The sequence below is a fragment of the Accipiter gentilis genome, chromosome 13, assembly GCF_929443795.1.
Source record: "Accipiter gentilis chromosome 13, bAccGen1.1, whole genome shotgun sequence".
NCBI lineage: Eukaryota > Metazoa > Chordata > Aves > Accipitriformes > Accipitridae > Astur > Astur gentilis.
Genome location: NC_064892.1, coordinates 829,880 through 857,304, shown reverse-complemented (window position 1 = coordinate 857,304; position 27,425 = coordinate 829,880). Strand labels below are relative to the sequence as shown.

Sequence of the window (27,425 nt, the reverse complement as noted above, 5' to 3'; positions counted from 1 at the left end):
AACTGGTTTTACGTAGCATATCTAAAAAAGGCTGCTCCTGTTCAACTGACCAGTGAGAAAGGACTGGACTTCTTCAAAACGGGTATTGGAGCAACAGTTTGTTATATATTTCTTTACATTTTTTAACTGTCCAATCCCACCTTGTAAGGAGAGCACTTGTTTGTTCAGCTAAAAGGAACCCCCTTCATGCTCCTTTTGGGTTTGCTCAGTCAACTGGTTTGTGCAACAGTGGCAGAGGCACACTGGAATTGTGTACCCATTCATTGTGATTACACAGACAGAAGCAAATGTACGTTGTCTGCGATGGGAGATGGGAAGGGGAAAGGAGATGAATGGTTCCCGTGGGTAAGAGGACAGTTAGGTTGTTTGGGTTTATTTGTGGTTGCTTTTTTTTCTTTTTTTTTTTTTTTTTTTTTTTGTTAAATATTGTTTTGTTGTTCTTTTTGTGAGTTTTTTTTGTTGGGTTTTTTTGTGTGTGTTTTGTGGTTTTTTTGTTTTTTTTGGTTTTTTTTTGTTTTTTTGTTGTTTTTTTTTTTTTTGTTTTTTTTTTTTGCTATGTCATGGAATCATAGCAGTCATTCCTCTAATAGAAACTGACAGGACATAAAAGACAGAACTATCAGATGAACACACACAATGACTAGAAATATATCGACAGAGAAAAGACTTAATTTAGCTTTGAGAAACCGTCCCAAAAATAAAATCCTGTATTAACAAGTGCAAAAAACAAACAAAAAAGAAACTCCAAACATTAAAACACAGTGTATAAAATGGTGTGAGAAATTTAAGTCACCATACAGCCTTTTAGTCAATAAAAAGCTGTGTTCGTGCGTCCTTGTTGTTTGGGTAGTGGCCCATTCTTTTCATTTTACCCAAAAGGTCATTCGAGAAGAGATCTGAGGGCAAAGCGCTCAGTCTTTGCTATTTTTGACTGTAGTCATTTGGGCCTCTTGTGTTTCTATTATGTAAGATGAATCCTTTCTTTTATTCCTCATTGGTTGAATTATCTTCCAAAGTTGTTATGCCTCCAAAGCCCAGTCCTGTTGAGTTCTGTGCTGCTGAGACTGTAAGTACTGTATGTAAGAGAATTAATACAAGAACACACAGTTTAAGTCTGCTGTTACACAGTCTTGATGCTGATGAAACTGTGAGCGATGTCCTGTGACACATTGTTGAGCCACTTGTTTTTATAGTCCCTTTGGATTGATGATCTGATAATAGTCCCCATCTGACATCACAGCATTCTGGTTCTGCATTGGTTGGATAGTTTTCATAGAGCCCTGTAGGGTAAACACGAGAAAAAAATCAACATCAGGCACAACAAGATTGGCAGAAGTTGGTGGCTCAAAGGAACAGTCAATCGTTTAGTCTAAGCTATCGAATGCACATCTCTGGCCGAGCCTGAGGCCCTCAAACCACTTGCCGTTTTGTATAGAGTCGCTTGTATATTAGTCGTTGTCTAACTGGAAGCAACACCAAAAGATCATTCAACAGAAGTATGACACTGAGCATGCTTGTGTAAAGAAATGGCATTAAAAAGTAATTACTGATGTTTGAATGATAAGGATTTTTGAGGTCTTCCTTTGTGGGAAGAAACAACTAATGATGAAGTAACAAGTAATCAAATGACATTTCCACAGAATTTGAAAGGATCTTGAAATTCTTCCCCAGTCTGCAAGCACATACCACTAATAGCACTGTCTATGAAAAGTTAGGCATTAAATAGCAAATAATTGATATACTGACAATAGTGACAATATTGATTGTCAAACCAATACAGATCCAACAGCTCCACAGGAACAGCTTCCAAACAGAGCTGTTCCGAGTCGACCCGTTTACCCCACCTCAGCCGAGTTCTTCCAGCTGGGGTGTTCTCTTCGGCACATCCCAGAGGTGAGAGCAATCTTTCCTTACCATGCAATAATTGGATCTCTTGATATTTCTCACTATACATCTAGGCCATTTCTGCCTTTGGAACGTTACTGAGTTACTCAGCCCGATCTGATTATGAATTTTTGAGCAGTTAGAGGAGTTCTGTCTTCTCCAAAAGACACAACTGTCCTTCTGGAAATCGCCAGTGCTTTCTGCGTTGTTATATAGGAGAGTAACATAACCAGAGTGTTCTGTTTGCTTCTCACATATCTTCTTTTCTGACAAATTAAAAGAACCTAATTAGGCTGTTTAACAAATAGTCAAATGCAAGAATGTCTAACAAAATGGGCAAGCACCTTTTCTCCATTTAAACTGATCTTGGAACAAATCTTGCAGTAAATACTCTATGGTAGTGCTAGGTTTTATAAAAAACCCCCACCTATCTGTGTTGAAATATTAGGATAAAGATTTTGAAAGCAGCTACGTAATTTCTATAATTTATAAATTAACTTTACTTCTTGGAACAAGAACTACATTTTGTCTAAAGTATCACAGCAATGATATTACTTTCAAAAAACAATGCCTACAAGTCTAGGCATAACAGTCTTGGGTCCAGGCACCAGACTGCTTGTACTTTGGGAATAACCTGTAAAGAAAAGCATCACACCTTAAAATAAGATAAAACTGAACTCTTTCATTCCTACTTCCATAATATTTATCTGCAACTAAACAAAAAGTACATTAGGTATGCTGAGCATGTTCAAATGCAGATTAAACCTAGACTGGTACTTTTTTACATAGCTGACACAACAGTCTACTATGTTATACATGAGTCCAAATAAAGTCGCATCTATTTTTGGATTTAACCAAGTTTTTAAAGGTACAGGAATGAGAACAGATTGCTTGATTTCTGTAAAGTCAGGGTTTACTCTGTAGGAAATCAGGGCATTTTTGCACCTGTGTAGTCAGATGCTTAAGGCAGCATCCCAATGCTTGAAAATTATTTATTCTCTCTCAGATCATCCCTAAATGTACTTCATACTTTTGAAGAGATTCTGTTACATTTTGGAACTTGTGGACAGTTGTTTATTGCAATAAAGCAGTCTTATTGCTAACACCCTATTTTCTGAGACCCATCTTTTGGTGTTTGTGTGCATAAGAATGTTTTTAAACATGGTAACGAACAGGAAGTGTTTCCCAGAGCAGGTAATTACACAATCTGTGCTGTGACTGCAGTAGCTCCAACTATTAGCGGTAATTGAAGAGACACAGAGAATGGTTAATACTTTGATCCCACTGAGGCTTGTTTACTCTTCAAACTATTTTTCCTGCCTTTCTTGTTATAGGAAAACCCAGACTTCCTTTGAAATCAAAGCCTATATATACAAGTTGGCAATCATAAGGTATTTAAATAGTTTGTATGCACTTACTGAATTATAAATAAATTGAAGGCAACTCCACATTCGAAGCTGCATTGAACTTATTCCTTAATGCAAAATTACATTTCCTCTTTTTTCAATTCAGCAATCGAATTTAGGTTTTGAATTTGCTGTTACATATTTAATAATCAATTAACTACAGAACCACTATTCATATGACAGTTGCAGCATATTTAGATAAATTCAGTCAGAGCGTTTGCACTGAAATAATAAAACTTTATGACTGTGCTTCACTACGTACTTGTTTGTAGCCATCAGTATCAGTTTTGACCCCTTGGATCTAATCAGTCAGTCTACTCAGACAGAAGGCTACCGTGACTTGCCAGAAAGCCTGGAAAGCTGGCTACATCAGCATTGGAAAATCCAGGAGAAAAAACCTAGTTTGTTCTTTTATCAAAACATTTTATATGGACACAGAGTTTGGGATAAGAAATAAAAAACATCAGTTCAGCTTATGGACAACGTTACTCTGTAATACTCGAATGTTCGTTAGTTGTATTTCTCAGACTGACTTACCAACTGTTACTGGCTCAAAACATACTTTGATTTTCACTTTTCACCTAAAATTCTCAGCTCTGGATCTCCCTTTCCCAACTTTTCCCAGCACTCACCTATATTTCACCGGCAGAAATCTCAGGGCATATGGAGGTTCTTGGACCTTGGTCATAATCAAGGATGTAGAATTTGCCAGGATACTTTTTGTTATCAAACCATTCTCCAGACAAATATGCTATCACTCACAAAGGTCATGTAAAAGCTATCTCTTTGGTTTTTAACCAGATAGTTTTTTCACATGCAGAAAACATTTTGATGATCGGCACAGCAGTTATATCTGTAGGGAGTGTGTGTTACTAATACTGATGCAAGAATTAAGGCTACTCATTTGACTGAGATTATGTTAATGGATACATGACTGTAGATAAATCTAGTGTATCCTGTTCAGCTGAATCACACTGGAAAAGGTGTGACAGCATGAGCATGTTACTCACTTTGTGCGGAAACAGCTTTGGGGGGGGGAAGCAGCAAACTGCACATAAGTTCTTATACGAGGATTAAAATCACAAAGACTGTCTATGCGTGCATGGTCTGCTGCCCAGCTAGATCACCAGCTAACTCAGAGAATGCTCTGGTTTCTGTTGAGCACTTGCATTTCTTTTGCTCAGGAACCAGCATGCAAAAGAGGTGGTTGCGTTTCCACAGCTCACCGCAACACTTCCCAGGATGTGTCATGCTTGTAGCTGGATCTGCACCTGCAGCAGCTGGTCTGGCTTGGCTCACTTCTTGGTTTCTTTGCTACAGAAACAGCTATGGAGCCAGAGTATTCTGCATCAAAGGAAACTGGCCTGGTTGATGTATTTATTGTCGTTGCTGGATAAGTATTTTGGAAAGCCACAGAAATAAACCAGATCTTACTGTATGTTTTTTTCCTCATGTTCTTTCTGTAGAGCTCTAAACTGTGGTTCTTTTCAACATAGATTTCTGATTATTTTGAGACGCATACGAAGCTTCTTGTGCTTGAAGAAAAGGCCGTGAACTAGAAGAAGAAACCTGGTAAGTAGATGTAGTATACCAGAACTTTTGAATGCTCCATTTTATTGTGAAGCCCGAAGTAAATAATGTCTGCCAAGAGTGATCCATCCAGCAGTGACATCATTGTAACAGTGAACGCCAACACTCTGCATGACATTTCTCTTTCTGGGGAATTATTTCTGAGATTTCAGTATTAACATTTCCCAACTACAGAAGGCAAGAGAACACATTAGATATTATCTGACTAGATTTCGCTGCTTGCTTACATCTGATCTGCAAGCCAGCACTCTTCGATCTTATCCAGATGGTCCTCTCAATTTCCAAATTGCTGTGTCTGTGACACATTATGATGCTTCTGTTTAGGCATGTATTTTATACCCTTCATATTATAAAAAGTAATAAAATGAAATGTAGAAGAAGGCTTAAAAAGAAATAAATTATTCTTTAGTCAAACAGATTCTTATTCTTAAACTGGTGAATAAGGCTGTTCAGCTCTTTTAAAAAGGATAATTTCCATTTCGGACTCCATTCCAACGGTTGGGGGAAATCTGGGTTGCTCTGTTTTAATTTTGTTTTATCACTATACGTTGGTGACTATTTTAGATAGTTGCCTCTGGGATATTTTCCTGTGTGTACGTGTCCACATTCAAGAAAAATTCATTGTGTTTCTTCACCATGCATGGATTTTTTCTCCCTGAAATATTTACAGGACCAATTTCCTCCTGTTGGTGTTATCCCTGTAAAAGTGACTGAGCTGCTGCAGGTCAGAAAAATAAGTACATAGCTAACTCTCAAGGCTATGTTTTATCTCTGCTGTGTTGAGATACAGGATAAGGGTCCGATAACTTGCTTCTAGCAAGCATTTGGCTTTCCCCAGCTCCCCCTCCAGTTTTGCTTCTGTTATGTACAATTTTTGATCAAAATTATTTACTCCTGTGACTCCTGAAAGAGTCGGGTCATACATACCTAAAAGTACTGTGTTACCATAGAAAGTTCAGGGATATCAATGAGTTAATTGCCTGGGGCTTTTTATGGAAGAACATTTGCAGCTAATAAACTTATTATGATATGAGACTTCATTCATGAGAAAGCCCCAATATTCTAGACTAGAAGAAAACTACAGTCAAAAAGATTAGCCATTTAGTTGACAGATTCTGCTGCAAAACCGTGTCAAATTTTCCTTGTAAGCAGGTCCATAGCTAGTAACTATTTAAACCATGCTTGTCAAACAAAAATGGGATTTATCCTGCTGTCTGTGTTAGCTTAATATTTTGATATTTTAGGACCTACTAAGAAGTGTAGGCAGGAGGCAAATGACACATTATTATGAGTTATTTTTAGAGTAAGAATTTGGATTAAGTATATAATTTTTTTTTGAGTTTGCCAAGAACATAAAGCAGATTGAATTCAGAGATTTTCTCTTCTTGAATTGTTCTACAAAGAAAAGATCGTGATGCATTCCATATATCAAATTTTCTCAAGGAAATTGCTTTTCAAATTGCACTGAAATCAGGGCATCTGTTTTGAAACAGACACTCCATAGCTAAACCTGCTGGTGAAACCCAGACACACATTACCCCTTGAGAGGAAGCTGCAGTTTAAAGAATTGTTCCTAATACCTTTGTTGAGCTTTGTTAGTCAACAAACTCTTTCTACAGAGTGGTGAGAATTCTCTGTAATAATTCTCACTATGTCCTTAGAAACATTAGTGTGTGCTATGAAACATGATTGAGTGTTCTGGTGAATACTCTTCTTTACTCTAAAGGAGGAGGAGTTTCTGAGGAAGTATTACTTTGCATGGATCACATAAAAATATGTTACTGATGTTTGCCAAAAATAGATATGTGAGAGAATATTCACACCATGCATTCCAAGCAACTGTGGTGTTGATTGGAACACATGAAATTAGGAGCCTAAATTAATATGAACCGAACGGAAAGATATGAGTGATTCAAAGCACCTGAATCATCTGCCCGCTCACCTCTTCTCTCCCCTTACTTTCTCTTTCTACACTGAAAAGTATCAGAAGTGTGTTCAGCTCAGGAAAGCAGACAAATTTGATGCTCCTCCTGGTGACAGAAGACTCCTTCTGATGACGCCGCTCTTAGGAAGTACCAGCGGGTGCCATGCTGGTTTTGGAAGAAGCTGATGCAACGCATCTCTGCCTTATTGCTGCTCACTACATTCCCTTCCTTTCCTTCAGAGAGGAATTTAAGTGCTCCTTTAAATTCCATGACATCTATTGTACAGGCAAAGAGCGTGAGAAGATGGCTGAGATTTCCTGCCTGATACTTGCTGCTGGGTGATGGCCCTGTTATGCCACAAGGCACAAAGAGACCGTGAGTCTTGATCAATACAAAGAAAGCCCCTAGCAACACAGCTAGCCCCAATTCTGTACTCTGAAGTGATCCAGACTTGGCACACGGATAGCAGTTTTGGGACTGTACTCCCAGCAGGCAGAATAGGCTACATCTGTATTAACAAGTAGTTTGGGGCAAGAAGAGAAATCTGTATAATGAAACAGCTGGTGCTGAGTATCTTGTGTCAACCCTAAATACATTTGGAGGGGTTTTACCTCACTCTAGCTCTAGTCTAGTTCTGTAGACCGTTTGTGCATTAGCGGTTGGGGCGTGCTAGGCATGGTCCTGTAGCACATCTCCTAGTTTAGTTTAATCCAAAGGAACCCAGTTTGTATCCTCCAAGACCTCTCCCCAGTGCAAGTCAAAGAGCAAGGACTATGAACAGGAGATTTGTTTCAAAAGTACACTCCTGAACTAGATTGCTAATGTGGATGCAAGTGCAGCGTTGGTCTTGATGGCATATCCTGGCTGCTCGGGGAAAGGTCGTGCGTGCAGAGGAGAGGTGATCTCTTCTCCCCTCTCTCTGGCCAACTGCTCATCATTTGGTGAAAACCGAGCTCTCATGTTTTCTGCCTTGAGCAAACTGCAGGCCTGAATGTATAGTTTTGGCTGTGAAGAAAAGATTTACGGCCTCTGCATCCTCTTTCTGTCTCCACTGGGAGATGGCAGCAAGTCAAACAGAAACAGTCCATGGGCTGGACCAGTCCCCAGGCCAGCTGCTGGACCACATTACTTTGGAAGGCATGGGAAAAGCAGGAGTTGTGAGTCATTACCAGTCTCTTCTCAGTGCCCTGTACATAGAGTCATACAACTTTCAGCTCTCTTTTCACACTCAGAGAACATGCGTGAAAGAAATCTTCCACATCTTCCATTCGCACTGGGGGAAAAAAAGGAAAAGATGGCTACATAAAAAACTTTACGTGGAACTTTGCATGGGACTCATTCACTGGAATCTGCCGCGTGTGTGTATGTATGCCTAAACACTATTATTATCTCCCTTCAATAAGATTTTGTTTTGCCTGGGCAATTCTAAACATCTGAGCTGCAGAAAGAAACATTAGATGAAACCACTAGAAACTTTAATCATATGGATATAAACTCTGAAAGTCTAAACTGAAAGCAACCATTCAATTTTAACGAATATGAAAAACAGTATGTTCCAGAACAGCACCTGATGGAAAGAACGACTTCTTTCCTTCTATTTCCTAGAAGAAAGCAGGGAGAGGGGAACACAAACTTCTTCCTAGCTAACTGCATGTTTCCATAATCAGAACCACACTGTGATTCTGATTGTTTTGATTAATCTCCCAACTACTTCCTCTTGCACTGCAACTGTCTCACATCCTCACATGCTTTTTTACAAAAGCCAAGTTCTGGTGATAGACAACTAGTATAGCATGCCCTCTGCTTTTCCCACTATCTACTTTCATTGGAGGTAATCAAATAAGACTTTCTCAGCATTCTCAGGCTAGAATACTTCTTACTTACTATACCAGTCCTTCAGGAATTTCCAAGAAGTCATTATTAATCCATATTATAAACTACAACTTTTTTATTTTTTTATTATTTGATGGTGTCAAAGATAACAATGACTGCAAAATTTCTTGGGAAAAATAGCCAGTCCTATGCTGTTTTCTCATCACGTAGGCCTTCCAGGGAAGGATAAAACCTCTGTTATTATTTCTTTTTACAACCTCCAGTACTTTTTTTTTTTTTTTTTTTTTTTTTTTTACAGCCTCCAACCTCGAGAAAACCCTGCCCTGAAAGAAAAAAAAAAGTATGTGAGTTCCCTGTCCACCGGTGCCCCCATGGCCCCGCTCCCAGCAGGCGGTCACCGCTGCGGTGGGATGGGGATGGGGTACCCCTGAGGCAGCTCCTACCGCTGCTGGTGACATGAAGCCACACCAGCCTCTTATTTAACTGCAACTGGAAAATGGTCTGTAATATTTGTATGTACATCCTGTGCTCTGTGCTGTAATCAATATCAAATAAAAACAGTATCACTGGTACAACTTTTCCTGTTACTTGCCTTCCGCTGTGTATTGAAATGTTTTATAGAAATCAGTCCTCTGTCTTTCCATTAACCAAATCTTTACCGGACCTTAGAGGAAATAGTCCGTTACCATGGAGTGGATGAAGGGAAGCCCTTCTTATAAAACTGTTGCTTCTAAAACATTATTAAAGAAAATCAGAATCCACAAGTTCTTGAAGTTTCTCAGAGATAAATCATCCTATAAACAGAGGGGTTCTTTTTTTTTTGTCCAGAAAATATTTTATAATTAACAGTGTTCCTTAGTTAGCCAGCTAGTCTTTCATTAGTTTCATGGGGGAAAAAAATCTTATACTGACATAACCCAATTCAGTTCCTGCTGGATTTCTCTGAATGTGTAACTCAAAATTTCAAAAAAGGACTTGTAGCATTTCTCTCCATGGGATGCCATCGGAGCCAGGAGCAGCAGAGATATTGAAGCCTAATTTAAATGACTGACAGGCTGTGGCAAAATGCCATTCATGAGGAATCCCTGAACATGAAGTTTGCTCCTGCTGTGTTTCCAATAGCAGAGCTCAATGCTGACCAGCTTCCTGGTAAACTTAGGTCGAAGGGAGACACCAGACAACCAGCTCTAGCACATAAATATCAAATAGAAATACCTTTGGCCTGACTCTTTTGGGGTTTGCCAATGAATTTCACCCAGCCCAGGAAGAGTAGGATCAGTAACTAGAAATCCCAGAACAGGTCTGCCAGAAAGGAGCTCGGAGAAAGCGGAGCAGAAGACATCCCCCATGACATGGGAGACCTGCTTCCAGTTGCTTTTCTGCAAATGGAGTTCAAGGTAACTGTCGAGCCACAAGCTATGCTGAGGTAGAGTATGCTGTGTGCTGTTGAACTCACCGCACTTTGCATGAAATTATTCTGCCTTCACTAAACTGCAGAGAAGTGTAATTCTTTAGTCCCACAGCAGATACCAATTTCCCGTTGTTTAGGGCCAGGAGGTGCTCTTACGGTGAGCTGCTGATTAATGAGGGTGACAATGAGCCTGTGTGCCAGGTAAAATCTGGATTTCAGCCCCGTACCTCTCCTCAGCATCTTCTCTTGCACACAACTGCCTAGCGTCAGTGTGCTGACTCCTGCTGGTCCACGAACACGAGCTCTGCTCTGCTGATGCTGAGGGTCTCGAGAGGACAAAGAGTTCAACCAAATATCAGCTAGCGGACTGCTGAGATGAGATTCAGGTCACCCTGGTTTTAAGCGTCCGCAGTAAGATCTTGGGCACCGACGGCAGCTACAGCAAATGGAGAGGAGCCAGCGCTGTTAGCTCGTCAGCTCCTCAGGTGCAGATGCCTACTTAGGTTGAATTAAATAGCGCTCAGCTCTACTGACTACACCAGATCTTCAGTGACTCTAGTGAGAGCTTAGTCACAGAGTTTATGTGTAGATACCCACGCTACTAATGCCTGCACTAAAATGAGTTTAATCCTCCTCTAAATCTGCTTTTCATCCCAAACTCAGAGCTACTGACTGTCAGTAATCTTTGCAAAGTCATCTATTTTGTCTGTTTTAGGAAGGAATTTGGACTTGGAGATATTCTAGGAAAATGAAGAGGTGGATATGTATTTCCTGAGAGGTTTTCTGAAATAATTACTAAGATGGTTTTATTTTTTTTTTGCTTGTTCTTTGCCATTGTGTGTGTAAGTGCGCACACATGCGTATATACATGTATGCACACACACATATATTGTATACATGTTGTAAATAAAAATGTCCTAAGTCTCTCACTTCAGCTTTTCCTGTCCTATCTTAAACTGGAAAATAATGCTCGTTTGCTTGCTGTGTTTGCATATTGGAAGGCTATTAATATTTATGAAATGCATTGAAGTGCTAAGCACCATTACCTTATTGATGACTACCAAATTATAATTCAGCTTACATTTTATTATATTGTCTTTTCCATATGGCTTGATTGTGCACAATAGGCTTAATCTTCAAGAAGAAATACAGTAAATATCTTGCTACCAGAACCCCCCTAAATCCAAACACAGGGTATAAGGTGAAGTGAGCTGCCACAAATACTATGCCTGCTTCTGAGATTGTATAGAACATTTATGGGGTTCTATATTTTACTCTGCTTTTAAGTAGCTTACCTTGGGCAGCGTATTTGGTATCAAGCTTTCCAGTGCAGCCCTAATTTAAGATGGAGGCTGTCTAATTTCAGATATTGGGACCAGGCTGTCAAATGACCTAAGTGTTGAAATGCCTTTTTACTGATTTAGTGGGAATAAGTTGCCTAAATATCTTCAGGATTCTCAGATGATACTCTAGACACCAGAAATCTTCAGAGAGCATTGATATGAGATGAAATTTTGTGTGGATGACTCTCAGCAAATCCTGAAAAAAAGTATCTGAGGTACCTGAGATGTACCAGAAGTATTTCTTGCCTACCACGTCCTCTCTGGTTGGGTCATTCTGGGATAGTGTTTGAAGCAGAATGGAATGTAAAAAAGGAACCAAATAATTTTATCAATCAATGCGTAGACATATATTAGCAATACCTTTTAAAATTAAAATACTCACAGAATGTAACAAGACTCAAGAAGAGACCAAAAGATCAGGTCAGGTGAACAACTGATTCTTAAAATTCTTCACTAGTGAAAGACCTTTCCTTAGACATTTACCTTCCAAGAGCTGCTGCACAGTTTTGAGTGCTATGCCTCAGATTCTTCATCCATCTGAGATAGGAAAGCAGGTGAACAAAGGTGAATATATTACAAACTGGTCTTGCCTCTCTCTTTTTTTTTCCTGAATATTGCATGACACAGAGCCTCTTTCTCTGAGTACTGCATGACACAGAGCAACAAAAATCCTCCACCAAATTATTAAGCATAAAAAATAACCAGAACAAATTTCTTCTAGTAATTTTATTTTGTAAAGTTAATGACTGTGGCAAGCTGTAGTATAAATGTGCATTACTAAATCTGGGCTCAAATCCTAGCACCTCTGACAAATCTTTGTGATGAGGAATACCTTCATGCTCTCACAGTTAGATCTAATGGAAGAAACATTATCCATACTCTCCTTCACATTTAGATTTACGAAAACAAGTGAAATTAGCTTTTCTATACTATACCTGTACAGATGAAACTTGATAGTCCTCCATAGATGACATCATCATTGTCTGGTAATATAAAGGGACACCTCGTCTGAACCTCCAAACAGTATTGCTTGCAAGGAATTCTGTTGCTGCAGTGAAACTGTGTGACTTCAAAATACTGGGAACAGAGCCAGGCTTTGTAGACAGTCTGGAAAAAGAGAAGAACCAGAAGTATAGATGGATGACAATAGCACTGTCATTATTAGAAGAACATGCTGTACTGCACACCTACATTAACGCTGCTTCTGAAAGCAAATTTTGAGAGAATATCACCTGGGTGAAACATAATCTTAACTTTTGACTATCCTCCCACTTCAGAAATGAAAACTCCAGCCAAGTCATTTAAAAGCAACACTTAGTCAGGACTAGGCTTATGCTACTCTTTTGTCTTAGTTTGTAAACAAGTATGTCTCTTAGATGCACCTTTTTATTAGATGCATGCACACATGCCACACACGCCTGTCCCTGTCCCTTATCGTATACAAACTGAGATCCCAACCGCATTTGAAGCTGGTCTGGGAAAAACTTATGAAAGTACATGCAAGAAATAGTTTAAAACTCAGCCCAGGCCAGCTCTGTTCTTTGTATCACCTAGAGCTAAGCTATCAGGTTGCAATAGATGGTGCTGCTTCCCTTCAAATAAAACCTTATCCAGCCAACAGCATTAAAACTCACATTAGGGTTCCCGAACACCAGCAGCTGTAGGCTAGGGGATAAATGTGCAGCAGTGAGGAGCAATGCCTACGTTTGGGAGCTAAAAGGAGCACATTAAAGATGCTGTCATCTGATGCTGTGTAGCCATGGCTGCAGGACCTATGATTATTACAAATATTATCATCATTTAAACAGAAAAACAAATAAACATCTTGATTTTAGTTCCTTTTGCCTATTCTCTTCTAGCAATGATCTTTGTCGTAAGAATTAAACTAGCCTTTTGGACAGAGAGAAGTTTCACATGTGATCACACAAAAATGGATTGGACACCAGGCTATGAAGGTGATGAAAAGCCTGTATGACTGAGTACAGAGAGGTTTGCTTGTTTCCCATTTTATTTTCCACTTATCTGTTTTGAAGTACATTATTTACTGGTTAGGTGCTTGCTATCTAGGTTGTTATATAATGAAAATTTCCTTTTCGTATTCATTCAGAATATCTGAAAATCTTAGCAACTACCTTTCCTTTATCACAGGCTGAAAAGCAATATAGTCAGCTGATTGTTTTCCTTCTTCCTAGACCTGTTTTTAATAAAAAAGGAAACTTAGATTAAATTTTGAAGCACTGAAAATTCAAAAACTGACACCTGAAAAGAGCAATCTAACTAACAGTTTGGGTTGATTTCAGTATATTTCATCTCATGAATTATAATTTTATTAGTGTCAAGAGTGGGTTACGCTGTATAATTAGTTTCAATTTACTAGTCCCAGAATTGCAAAACTTCTGTCTTAGCTTGTTTGCAATGGTGGCAGGTATGGGTAGGGTTGCTAGGTGATAAAGTGTAGCCTGTATCACTAATCTATGTTTTGTGATTATCTCTTTATAGAGATAGTAGCTGTTGCCTACTGCATTCTGTAGAACATGATTTTTTTCATTACAAATTCAAATTGCTTACAAAGGTTTCTTATCCACAGTAAATGATTAATGAGAAGGAAGACTAGGTGGTGTGTGTACTTTTTGTTCTTAAATAAACTTTTAAACAGCGAGTGGTTTTCCCAGTGTTGACTATATCCCCCACCACATTTTTAATGCTTCAGTTGCTATATTGACACTTCCAAGAATAAAAGAAATAAGGTAATTGTTTTTCTGTTTTTAATTAGTCAGTGAGCCTAGTCTATTGCTCGGAGACAGGAACACTGGGTCTGATAACAGATAAATATCCACAGATGTTCCTTTCTGATCACGAACACTGTAAACCTGCTTAGTATGAATGCACATCTTCTCTTCATAGAAGAGATCTAGGAGTAGTAAGTTGGCTTATGAATCATATTTGAAAATGTACATCAGTTTATAGGGAGTGTATTGAAGAGCACACCATGCATGGTAACAAGAAAATGAGCAAACCCATGTGTCTACTTAAGCAAGACGGTAAATAAACGTTTATTCAAGACCAGAACTAAATAATGCAATCATAAGCTTCTGTGACCATTTCTCTGTATCCAATCTCAGTTTGTACACATCATCTTCCTGCTCTGATTCACAAGTCCTCAGCTTTGGCTCAAAATTACATTTGAACTCTTGTCCGTATTTTTAAAGAATGCTTGAGTATACCTGTTCCTGAGATCCATTTCTCAGATAAATGCCTCCCACTTTGTATCCTTTTTATTGCAGCCCCTTTCAACCTTGTCTGCAGTCTGTATCAAGATTTTTAACATGTTGGTCCCATTTTGCTCTGTTTTGGCAAGCGAGATTACATGGAAAGTAAGATTTTCAGAGTTCTGTCTGGATGTGAACTAAGGTCATATCCCACTTCAGGGTGAGATGGTGATACTTATCAGCCTTCCTACCCCCATACTCTGGTTTCTGCAAAAGAAATTTCAGGTCTGTGGGACAAGATACCTCTGCAGAACAGTGTAAGATGTCCAAGTAGTAGTAGGTGAAACCCTCAGGGGGTCCTGAAAATGAGCCTAGGAGAGAGGAGATGCTGGTCTTCAGCCCTTCCCACTAAGATCCTCCATTTTTCCAGGTCTTTTTCAGGCCTGAGAACTGGCATGAAATAGCCTGAGTAGTTGGAGGAGTGAACAACATGGAAAAGCACCAGTTTAATACTCGAGTACTTATAGTGCAGCTGAGGTAGAATTAAGTCACATCTGGATAAGGAAAAAGAATAGGGTCAGAGCCAGACTTGAGCACCAGAGCAGGCTCCGCTGTAGTACCTAGCTGCTAGCACGCTGCCTCCACGGCTTTGGCTGTGCTAACTCACATATTTCCAGACAGTGCCCAGCCATTGGTCTGGGAAAAGGCGTATTCCAAGCACCGTACCCAGTAAACAGTTTTCATATGGCCATGCTGTTTTCTGGAGAAAAAAAGAAAAAAAATGTAGACGTTTGCAGATGAACTGTGCTGGGCTAGCTGGTAGACCAGAGAATAGTCCCTCTCCGCTCCTACTGACTAGGACAGACACGATTTAAGCACCTACTTTCCCAACAAAGACCCCAAATAACCTCTCCTATCCTTCCTGGACATCTAAAACTTTCTAGGCACCAAAGGTTTTACACAGAAATCTTCCTTTCATGCCTAAAGATGTGCTACCCACCGGGGAGTGCAGAAGAAGATCTGATCCTGTATTTGTGCATACCGCTCGCTGCTCAGCAGCCTTTGCGTGAGTCCCATGGCTGATCCAAGTGAGTTAAGTAGATCCCGAGCAGTCCGAAGTCTTTTCTTTGTTTCAGTGATAGTGAAAGGTGACTTCTTTAGCTTAAATACTAGAAACCCATGATTTGGAACTGAAATGTATTGAAATTTCTTGAAATTTTCTTAATAGAAAAGCAGATATTAGGGCCTTGGATCAGCCAGTATTCCTTCTTATACCCTGGGAAATGTTCTATCTCCTAGCAAATCCCAAATGCACTTAGAACATGCACTGTATAACAAGGCCTGAAACTGTCAATGAAAATACATATTGGCTTGTATCTTGAGTATAGTGTGCACTTTACAAACTGTGCTTTAATAAGAGGGTATTTTTCTTTTTTTAAAAGACATCAATGGCTAAACCCCCAAATTTATAATCACAATAAATGGTCATCTTAAAAAATATTACATATAGAACACCATAAAGTATTAGTTAGATTCTATTAGTATTTTCCTATGTAATTTTCAGTGTGTCAATGGAAAAGATAGAAGGTGGATGTGAGGAGAAGACCATGTGTTAAATAACCAGAGGCACGGAAAATCCTCTAGATTTTCCATTAAGTAAAGTTTTCTAGAGCAAAATTCTTGCTCCTTCAAAACATGCACTTTCTCAAGATTCAAGTCAGTCAAATAAACGTCTCCGATTTCAAGGAAAGCAAAGAGGGTCTGTGACAGCAATAGATAGGGCTTTCACTTTATTGTATCCTCAACTAAAGAAAACAAAACTAAAACTAACTCCCAACATGAACTGAATTAAACTGAGCTATAAGATTGGGAAAGATATATAAATTATAGAGAAAATATAAGAATACACAACTATCAACAGCTTTTGAAGAAACAAGAGGAAATCTAGATTTTTACAAAAAATGAGAGCTTTAGAAGACAAAAGCATCATTTTTGTTAACAGATATTTTGTGAATTTAAGTTCTGATTTAGGCACTCTATTTGAAAGAGGTACAGTCCTGGCTATTAGTCAAGACACTATGTTGGGAAGATAGTATCACATAAGAATAAGGTCATCTTTCATGTACAGAAGCATAACTACAAAATCTCAGAAGGGTTTAGTGGTAATTTTGCTTGCCTAAATAAATTAAACCTACACTACCTTGTTCCTGTAGGAAAAAAATTAAAAATTACACTTTTGAAAAAGTCCACCAATCAATGCTGGCTTTATATACCTGTATTCATACGCAGAAGTGCCTACCCAGGACAATCATCCTCACTGCAATCTTCTTGGTATTTGAAAATGATAAATAATAAAATGATTAAAATGTAATATTAATTAGGCAGATTAATTCATTATTTGGCATTCATTTTATTTCTACTGTATAAGTTTCAAGCCAATGTCTGGAAGCAGAAAAAATATTCTGCGACTTCATTGACCAAGAACAAATACCCAGCTTCAGCAATTCAAGGAATGAACACTCCACAAACAAACCAGACACTAAACGGCATTTGCTTGTCAAATCATTACAGATAATAATTGGATTCAGAGTTAAAAGGAAGAAAGCAAGGTTGTGTGTGGAGAATTTGGGGAAACTAAAAGAGCAGCGTGTGCTGATCAGGAGATCAGGAAGAACACTGATTTTTGTCTCTTTGTGGGGAAGAGCAGCCCAGATATTGTCTCTTTTGAGGAAATTCTGTGTCTCATATCACATGTGAGGTTAGACAGTGCCTCAGAGTTATTCTTTCTGGTCTTGAAAGGCAACCAGATAGAACTATTAGGTAAGACAGCTGCATCACTTGCCCAGAGAGGGGCCCATAGCTGCTGCCCACAATGCGTACGGTACCACCAGGTAGAACGGTGCATTGGCTGACCACAGCCCTGCTCCTTACACTAGCTGACTCACAGCTGGCTGTGCAACTGCACAAAACTAACTTTAATTGTGTGACCAGTATTCTCTAAGACTGCAAAAATGATGTATTTGTATTTACTACGCATATATGCCCACAGTCTTTCTCCCTGCCCCTCTCATTCTCACTCACTCATACAAGCACAATACACGTAATACAAAATAGCCTGATTTCTGTTAAAACAGACTGACTACATAGCCTGAATCATCCGAGTCCCACTGCACGAGAATTATCAGTAGAGCAGAATGGAAAAGCTCGAATGGTTTCATTTTCTATGGCTGTCAATTCTTCATAGTTTTCAAGAGATGAATTCGGCTTTCTTCTGTCCCTTCCCCCGTTGTACCTGACTGCCGTTGCCATCACAGTTCTTAACGAACAGTGTGAAATTTCCAGGAAGTACTTACTCTAGCTATTCTCCATGTAAATGACTTTTTTATTTTCACTGAACAAAAATTTGATGTTACTGGCTGGCTTGTCAAAATAATAATACAAAAGGGAACCTAGAAATCATCAAGTAACTCTTACTGTGTCGATGTGGAGGATGGTGGGAGGGAAAGAAAGTAGGAAGCGAGAAGTCACAACAGAAGCTTTCTCAAAATGGTAAACTTTCTGAATCAAAATAGATTTCAACTGCTTTGCACTGATGTTTGCAACCATATTAATTCCTCAGTATGAAAATGAAGTCTTCAGAGAACAACTTCACAATTCCACCTGTCAGTTGAAAAGGAAGAGGCCCTCATGAACTTCAGAGGCATTCTGTTCACTGACATTTTCACCCACATCAGGAAACTGTCCCTTCTTGGGATAAAGGAATCAACAATATTGCCTTGAGACGGTGTGATATGATACCAGCTCAGCTTCTCTCAAAGCTTGTGAGTATTCTGAGCTAAACTCTGCAGTCGTTATATATCCTAAGGAGTACCTCAGGCTGTCACTGACTTAACAATTAATTTTGCCAAGAATATTAATGGCATAACTTATTATGTAAGCTGAGCTTTTTCAGCAGACCTGGATGCAGAAACAGCATTCATTAAAAAATAAAAAATAAAAAATCTGGGTTGCAGAATAGTGAAGTGGCCTTCAAGTTTTGGTGTGTTCTACCCCAGTGGTCCCCAGCCCATGCTGACTCACTAACAACAACAGTGAATAAGCAGTGTACGGAGAGCAAAACCCTTCTTTTCCTGTCAGCCTCAGTTTCAGCACATGATTTTCTGTAGCCAAAAGTAACCTTAAAGATTCTAGTACGCAACATGCTGCCTATATACAACAGGTGATGACTACTTCAGGTGTCTAATCTCTGCCTGATTCATAGACCTATGAACGTATGAACTATTTAAAGGCATTATATGTGCATTTAAAGTTAGAGCATAAGTTTAAATCCCATGCATTGCCTTTTTTTTGAGTCTGGGTGAATTGTTGTCTCTGTGTGGTATTCTGTGACATTACCACAATCAATAATGTTGTCTCTTCTATGGTTTCCATCTCAACCTTTCTAGAAACATTTTTAAAGCATTGACTTCAGCCTGACTTCCTTTACTTCATTGTAGTTTGTTTTAATATCTCACAACCTTAAAGGGTAGGGTCACCAGGTATATTAGGGGGTTAAAAATAGCAGTGCTCTTCATGAGCTGAGATGCTGTCAATAACAGCGTTGGAGAAGAGCTACTCGTAAAGGCTGGAAAACCTTCTAAGCCTTCGCTTACCCAAATAAAGATATCCACTCATGCACTCAGAACTGTGCCTGAACATTGGCCAGGCAAAGATGAATATATCAAACAATATATACAGGAAATAGGGGGACGAGATCTTAATGTAATTATGGGTTTCATGCCAGCAGTGAGGGCCCTCAGAAGAGCATGCCTATTTCTTCCTGTGCTAAAGCTTTTGCTGTAAAATTCACTTTAAATCTTATGCATGCTGTTCAGCAGAGAAGCAATAGCTACTGTCACCTACCAACTAACTCACTGTCTGGGCAGTGCAGTTTCTAAAAGGCTTTTTATATTTGGATCACCAGGATATTATGTGTTGGTTTGAGTGACAGTGCATCTCCTTTAAGAAACACTCAGGTCAATCTCAGCTTCTGCTCTGTGCATCAGGACCTGAGATATCACATTGTACAAGCAGAGATGTCTTTTAGATAGGTTACAAGTGTATTTTATATAGACTACACAACCCAAATATAGGTGGTTAACTGGTACAAGACCTGATTAAGTCTGACAAGGGTAGTGTTACAAATGTGAACTCCCCCAGGAACTTTGTCAGTTTTGAGCAGTAAGGGCTGTCTGACTTCAGGAAAACTGCATTTTGCATGTGTAGTATGGAATAAAAATCAGCTCTTACGGAGAGCCTTCTGCCCGTGAGAGCTGCGGGGCTGCTGGTGACATTCCTCTGCTGCCAGCCTTCGTTTCCAGTCCCGTTCTGAGATTGGGGGCAGCCTCAGGATAGGGCTGACTACGCACACAAATAGTGCAGCAATAGCGACTGGGTAGGAGGATCAGTCCTCCATAAGGTGTCTTTGCCAATGAGAGTCAGTGGTACCATCAAGTGATTAAACGTTCTTCATTACATACAGTAGAAAATATGTAACAAGGGGCTTTCCAAGATGTCAGTTGCTGAAAATAAGATATTTCACAGGAACAGGCTTTCAACAGACAAAAGGGTTTTTTTTTAAAAAAGTTGTCATTTTAATTTTATTTCAACACTACCAAAATCAAACAATTTTGACTGGAGAAATATTTTTCAATAAGGTTCAAACATTTTTTTTCCAAATAAACTATTGTCATTCTGTTTATACAACCAAACATTGCTCATAAAACATTCATTTAAATACATATCACACTTCTGTATTTTATTACATTAATATTGACTCAAAGCTGTTCTGCTTTTTGGAGAACTTGCTTTGTACATGCACACACCCCCACACCCACACCCAACATTTTTTTTTTTCTGGGGAATTCTAATTTTGGTTTTGATTATTATTTTTTTTTTTAAATCTGATCCAGAATGAACAGAAATTAGTAATCTGAGCTTCCTGTAGAACAGACATTATATTTTCCAGTTTTTCCATTCTACATGCATTTTTTTAAATTCTTTGTGTTAAAACAATGCACCAGGATATGAGAACGTCTGTTTCATATTACAGAAGCATGCCTGAGATTTACAGTAATTTGGGAACAAATATATCTGCCTGGTGGTTATTTCAACCTTTGATTTTATTTATATTTTATTATCATAAAGACTTTCTGTATCTTCATGGATGGAATATAATAAGTTAAGTATTTTAATATTTATCCTGAAGATCTTGATGTTAGTGAATGCAAACAATTGTATTAAGAGACAAAAACTATTAGTGTTTCCTAAAGGACCGTAGATTAAATAGGAAAACTTGTTTCTTTCCTTATTTTGCCTATTATATGAATAATTTCATCTGAAAGACACACATGCTATTTTATTTGAAGATAGGGGAAAGGAAAACCAAGGTTGAAATTAATTTGCCAGAACATTGTTGATCTTAGCTTCAGTTCATATACTACATAACAAGATTTCCTTTAACCAAATACAAATGAGAGAACTGACAAGCTGCTCTGCTCACATCTTTGTTGTTTATATTGGAAAAGACAACCAGAAAGATGCAAATACGCCAGCTCCTAATACAAATATGTTTCTTTGATTATAGAGAAATTACTGCAGAGTAGATGGCATCAACGTCTCACTGTCACTTTGGCAATTTAAAGAGAAATTAGACCCAGATATAGAAAAGATCTATAATGTTCCTATCTGCCAAAAGAAATTAAGCTTCTGCAAGGAACAGATGTGCAAAAACCCAGATCCATCAGTCCTATCTTTCTGGTGATTAGCCATCCAATCAATTGGGGTCATCATAATGATTAACTTCTCTGTTGTTTTATAATATCCTAAAACCTGAACTCATAATCTGTATCAGAATTCAGTCTTAGCTCTTAATATCACAAAGAAACTTTCTTTTGAAGATCACAAGCATCCTTTTGGGTGAGCTTAAAGGAAATTGAAAATTAAATAACTCATTACAGAAATAAGTGGTCTGGTAAAAAGCAAAAAGGGGGCACTAGCCTTTGGGTTTGTGAGCTTAGTAGTACTCCACCTAATCAGATGCTGTATTAAAATGTTCAAATGACTAAAATAAAACAAATGAATAATCTTTAAAGTGTCTGATCAGCTTCCCTGGAAGATATTAGGACCACTGACTTTGAGTCAGTTCGCAACGGGCAGGGGCCTGTTATAAAGTTTTACAGTCTGTTCTAAAAATACATCTGAATTCATGACCCAAGAGACCTGTCAAGGTGGGAAGGTCTTTGTGTTCAATTCTGCTCTCCATCACTTTTAAAGTGATGGCAGTCTATATAAATCAGCTTAACATGACATTATTCAGAAGGTTGATACTGCTGACTACCAGTGCATGCAGGAGGCCGGGACAGTCTCTCTCTTTCTATCCTCTGCATCCTCAAATTAAGGATCTGATTTTTTTCTCCTTACAAAGCTCCAGGGTTGTTCAGAAGAGACAACCCCTTATGGGCCCAGAGGGCCTCCAATCAACTTGCAACAGCTGCTGCAGGTTCCTGGCAGATGAGGGGACTCGTCATAGGCTGATATAAACATACACAGAGAAATAGTTTTCTGTGCCTTGACTTTCTCTTTCCATTTGGAATTATAACCTCTTTAAGCACAAGACTTATTCAACTGCGATGCTGAATTTCCATCTTGATCATGCAGGTGGGAAAGTTCTCTGTCTAAATCCAAACGAGCAGCTGAAAATTCAGTAAATAAGATGACAAAAGCTAAAGTCAAGGAGCCAATGAATCCAGAAGAAATAAGAAAATTAAGGCACCAGAGATAAGACAAATCCTTTAGAACCTGAAATCTATTAAAAAGGCAAAAAACCCCAAGAACTCATAACAATGGAAGGAGCCTGTCGTAGTGTAGACTCTATTAACGATGATGTCGGTATCACCACCGCAAGTTTATTTTAATCATGGTCTTTTGAAATTTATTAGAAGAACTTTATGGTGTTGTAAACTATCTAGAGACAAAGCAGATTGGCCTTACTCTTTCTCTAGACATTTTTGAATGCAGGAACAGAACTGGAGACGCCACTGCACTATTCTACATTGCTACACTCAATGTCTTCAAGTTGTGCTACCTCTCCCCTTTACATTTAATGGACTGACATAAAGACCTCAGAGTTGCATGCTGTTGCTACGACATTGAAGTGACACATCCAGACACCTGAAGATGGTGAGTGCCTGGGCTTAAAAGCAGCTCCCAAGGAAAGGAGACAGGTCCCCTCTTCTCATGGTTTTTTTCTCTCACAGCTCTGGTTTGAGGCAACACAGCTGCACCAAAAGCTGGCTTGACCCCAGGTAGCCAAACCTGGCCTGGATGGGGATATATATGACATTGCAGTCAGAGCCATGACAGCTTGTGATCATGTATTCAATAAATCAGATTTTCTGGGAGAGCACAATAAGCTCTCCAAAGAGTTCACCAATAAACTCAAGAATAATTTCACCCAAGAGCAGGTGTCCCAAGTGAGGAGTTTCCCCAGTCTGGTGTGGCTCTGCGAGGGACTAGACATTTGCCACAGCAGAATGAACCTTGTTATCACAGGAGATTACAGAGCAACACAACAACTTGCACATACCTTTTGCCATTTCACCTGCCAATCGGGTGATCACCAGCAGAGAGGCTGAAATACAATCTTCCCACCTCTGATTTCCCAGAAGGGTTGGAAGCATCAAGTGTCTGTCTAAGAATCTGTGCAAACTGTCTGCAGTTTAGCCCACAGTGACAGCTCACGTCTGTAAGTTCAGCGTTCAGAGCTCTTACACCATATAATACAGTATTCATGAGACTTCAAGCTCAAGCAACCCCCTTAGGAAGCTGTGTTACTTCCCCCCCCAGTTTTCTATTTTATTTGTGTAATCTCAACATAATATAGTTTGAGAAATCCCTTGGAACCTAGTGTATATGTTGTTTACCAGCATACAGAACCCATGATGCCTCTGCAATTTATACTTCATCATCAGGCTCATAGTTCATTGACTGTCTTTGAACTTTTCTTTTTATATATTAACCCTCCCATAACTGGATTTACCTTGGAGAGAATTTGAGGTGTAGTTTTGATCTTTTCTACTCCGTTTACTCATGTATAAAGATAAGTAAAACAAATTTAAGATATTTAGGACCCTCTCCATTTATTCAAACACTACAGTCATATACTGTGTCATGCATGTAGGCAGAGATGGCTGATTCAGTTGAACACAAAGAGCAATGCTGGAAGCACAGATTATTGCCAGATATTGTTGCTGACATTTAGAGATTAAAGTGGAATTTTGCAAGCACTATTAACACTAGAAATGCTTATTCAAATACCTAGATTTATCAGGTTTTGCCACTTAAATTCTAATACATCTTTTATATCCCCCAAACTTGTAATTGTGCTTTACCACTTTAAGCCACTTAATCTTGATTATTGGTCAATTAGAAGGAACAAATATGAAGATGAGATATTGAATTGTGATTCCATTGAAGACAAGACAGGTCCGTGACTTCTACCTAATTTTGTGTGCCAGACCATTAGTTCTGTCTCATACACGCTCTCCCCAGGAGAGTATGAGATAGGTATTACTTTGAAAAAGCTTCAGTCTCAGGGCATGAGAGTTGGTAGTAGAAAATAAGCCTCAAGAGCTTTTGGATGATGGGATTAGTGCACAGTCATCAGCTACTGCTAGTGATGGTCTGTGGTCTTGAAGAGCTCGTAGACTGCACTGTTGTTGACTGATTGTTCAACAGTGAGACCACAAGCAAATCACGGATGCAGGATTCAAAGCTGTTGAGCAAGCAGGCAAATGAAAACATTAACTTTGAGTATTTTTGCAACAAAGAATCTCATTAGGCTTTCTGATAGAATTTATGAAAGCTTCTTTTTTGCTTGTGTAGCATGTTTGCTTCCCTCAGTTGTCAAGAAGATGCGAATAATACAGTTCTTTTCACTTCCTGTCTATTTCCATTATTTTCTTCCTACTTTCCTATCCTGCATTTCCAAAATACAATTGTTTGTTTACTTTTCCCAATCCTTTTCTACGTTAGTGGTGGTCTAACATGTTCTCATGTCTGGATGCCTGGCAGTTCTTGGAAGGAAAAAATAGGTCTAACTGATCCAAACCTTGTTGTGCTTCCAGAGAAGACCCAGGAATGTCTCAGTGATTCCAGCCCAAAAGGGCCAAATTTCAGCATTACCATACACTCCTGCAGAAGAAATAGCTGGGTTTAATAACATACAGAACGTATACAACATGCCTTATCTTTACAGTGCCTAATACTTGGATCAGTTCTGCATGCCTAGTCCAGGGAAAAAGCTCTTGTTTTGTGCTAGACTCTTGGGGCTAGCTGAGGTGGAAATTACAAGACAGGTCACATTAGGTAACATTTTTAGCTAACAACACAAAAAAAGCCTTATCTAGTTGTATGATTAGTGTGATACTACTCTGTGAGCTGCTGTACTAGCAATTATCTCCATAAAGAGAAATATCCCTTGTTTTTCCTCTGCCAGATTTCCATCATCTTTAATAGTATCAAACTTAAAATATATGATTTTATCTGAAATATCAAAATGCTTTCACTGCTTTATGCAGTGTCTGTCTGGGAAAATGAATAAAACGCTATATCATAATGTGCAGTGCTTGCTATAAAATTCTTTCTATTTGATCCTGTTGGATTATATCATGCTGTTTCAATTTCAGGCATTTTGCTTAACCATGTATATTCTTGTTATACATCAGACATTAATATCAATTTACTTACAGCTAAAATGTGCCTTTAGAGGCATCCTGTTAAGTGTGGTGCCATCTTAGGGAGAATCAGGGGATTTGGGGCTCAGTGTTTTTTTATATTTCATTTGTATTCCTTCACTGATAAGTATGCAATAATGATATTCAAAAAGATACTGTGTCTTCCACAGTGATATTGTAAAAGAGTTACACACAAATGAAACAAGACGAGCTTGTAATGAATGCACCAAATCACTACCACATTATTTTTATGGCATTATATATATTTAACTTTGCCGTCACAATAGCATGTTCGTCCCCTCTTTCTTTTCACAGAGGACTGCCTGAGTTATGCAAAACTGGTATTTCTGCAAGCTGTTGTAAAGGGGACTTTTCCTCTCTGAACAGAAGTGTTGTTTGCTCTCAGGTTTTCAAATATTTACTTCATTGCAGCTTTTCTTAGATGATTTCATGTGCTACACGGGGTCAAGTCTGAGTGCAACTATCTGCTGACACACCTAACAGTTTGCATAGGTCAGAAACATCAGGGAAAATATTGTGATGCAGAGTTTTGCCCTTCAAATTTACTTTCATTTGCTGTTGCTACAGCTTGTTCAGCAAATAGAAGACAATGTTGGAAGACTACCAAAGAGCTTGAGAATAAAACACCAGACCCGCTACCAAAAATTGTACTGTCTGTCATTAAGAAAAGATGGCTTGAGAGTAGAAAATATTGTACTTTGTATTTCAGAATGATTCCCTGAAGCATTCAGAGACTCTCTGACAAGTAAGGCACAGACATATTTGGAAGCTAATAAGTTGGTTAAGACAATATTTCAAAGTGGAATAATAAAACAAAGTGTAAATGGTGATATGAGAAAGGCTAACCAGTGTGATTTCTGCAAAGGTAAATTCTCTCTCTAATGCATTAGAATTCTTCCAAAGCATAAAAATGAAAATGTGATTCTGGTGCCAATTTATTTAGCCTTTCAAAAATCCATTCACAAGATCTCCAGAAAAGGTAGTAAACAAATTATTACTGCTTGCGAGTAGTATACAGTCATGTATACGAACTGGGTAAGGGGAAACAAAGGGAGGGGAGAAAATAACCAGTTGGTTTTCATCAGTACAGAAGCTTAAAAGCAGGGCGTCTCAGGTTTTCATAAATGCTATGTTTTGCTTAGTAATGTATAAATGCATTAGAAAGAGGGTTAAACAACAAGAAAGCAAGAGTACAGAAAGAAAAAAAGTTAATGACATCCAAAAAAAACCCAAAATGTTCAGCTGAACTCAAAACTTGTTGAATAGTGAAGTTCAGTGCTGAAGAATTGAAAGAAATGAAACTTTGTGAAGGAAATTTAAACTACTTGTATACTATAAGGGATTTTAAATTTAGTATGTGATCCAGGAAAATTATCTGGATCTTGCTGTTCAGTGATGTCTGTGCAGTTACAGCCAGAAAAGATAACAAATGGATGCACGAATGCTGGGAAGTGAGGTAGAAACAGTTGTCTCCTGCATAGCTAGTGCCACAGGCTTACCTGGAATACTCTACCCAGAAAAAGATAAACCTACCCACAAAATTAGAGAAAAGCAGACAGCATTTCCATCACTGGGACCTCTGAAGAAAGACTGAAAGACTGAGTCATGAAACTTCAGAAAAGAGATGGTGGCAAGGAAAATTCTAAAAATTATGAGTGTTGTAGAGAAGAGGGACAATTTTCTGATCTCCTTATTTTATGTCCCAGAACCAGGGTGCAAAGAAGTAATAAAACAGAAAAGTCTTACTTTTGAAATTATAAAGGGAAATATTTTTCCATATAATGCTTAGACTTGGCAATCAAACAATAATATTTTCTAGAGAACAAGCAAATAAGATTCAGAAAATTCTTTCTAAGGTAAGGCCATATGTTCCTTTGTATAGTTAACAGAGGAAAAAAAGTTTTTTGAAGACCTTCAGGGAGCAAAACTGTGCCCATCTTAGATACCTAGGTGTACTGGCTACTGTCTTTGAAGAACCTGATTTCTCAGTGATTTGATTTCTCACTTTTGCATATATAAAGGCATTTA

At 38.6% G+C, this 27,425-nt stretch overlaps 1 protein-coding gene across 1 annotated transcript in view; it reads right to left on the bottom strand.

Moving 5' to 3' along the window:
- Positions 1-639: 639 nt before the first annotated feature.
- NALF1 (NALCN channel auxiliary factor 1) overlaps positions 640-27,425 on the bottom strand; it is a 479,644-nt gene continuing 452,858 nt past the window's right edge. The window contains exons 2-3 of the mRNA XM_049816016.1: positions 12,328-12,499; positions 640-1,280 (exon numbers count right to left, since the gene is read on the bottom strand). Of these exons, the coding sequence (XP_049671973.1) occupies positions 985-1,280; positions 12,328-12,499 (468 nt within the window). The 3' untranslated portion in view covers positions 640-984. The remainder of the gene's footprint in view (positions 1,281-12,327; positions 12,500-27,425) is intronic.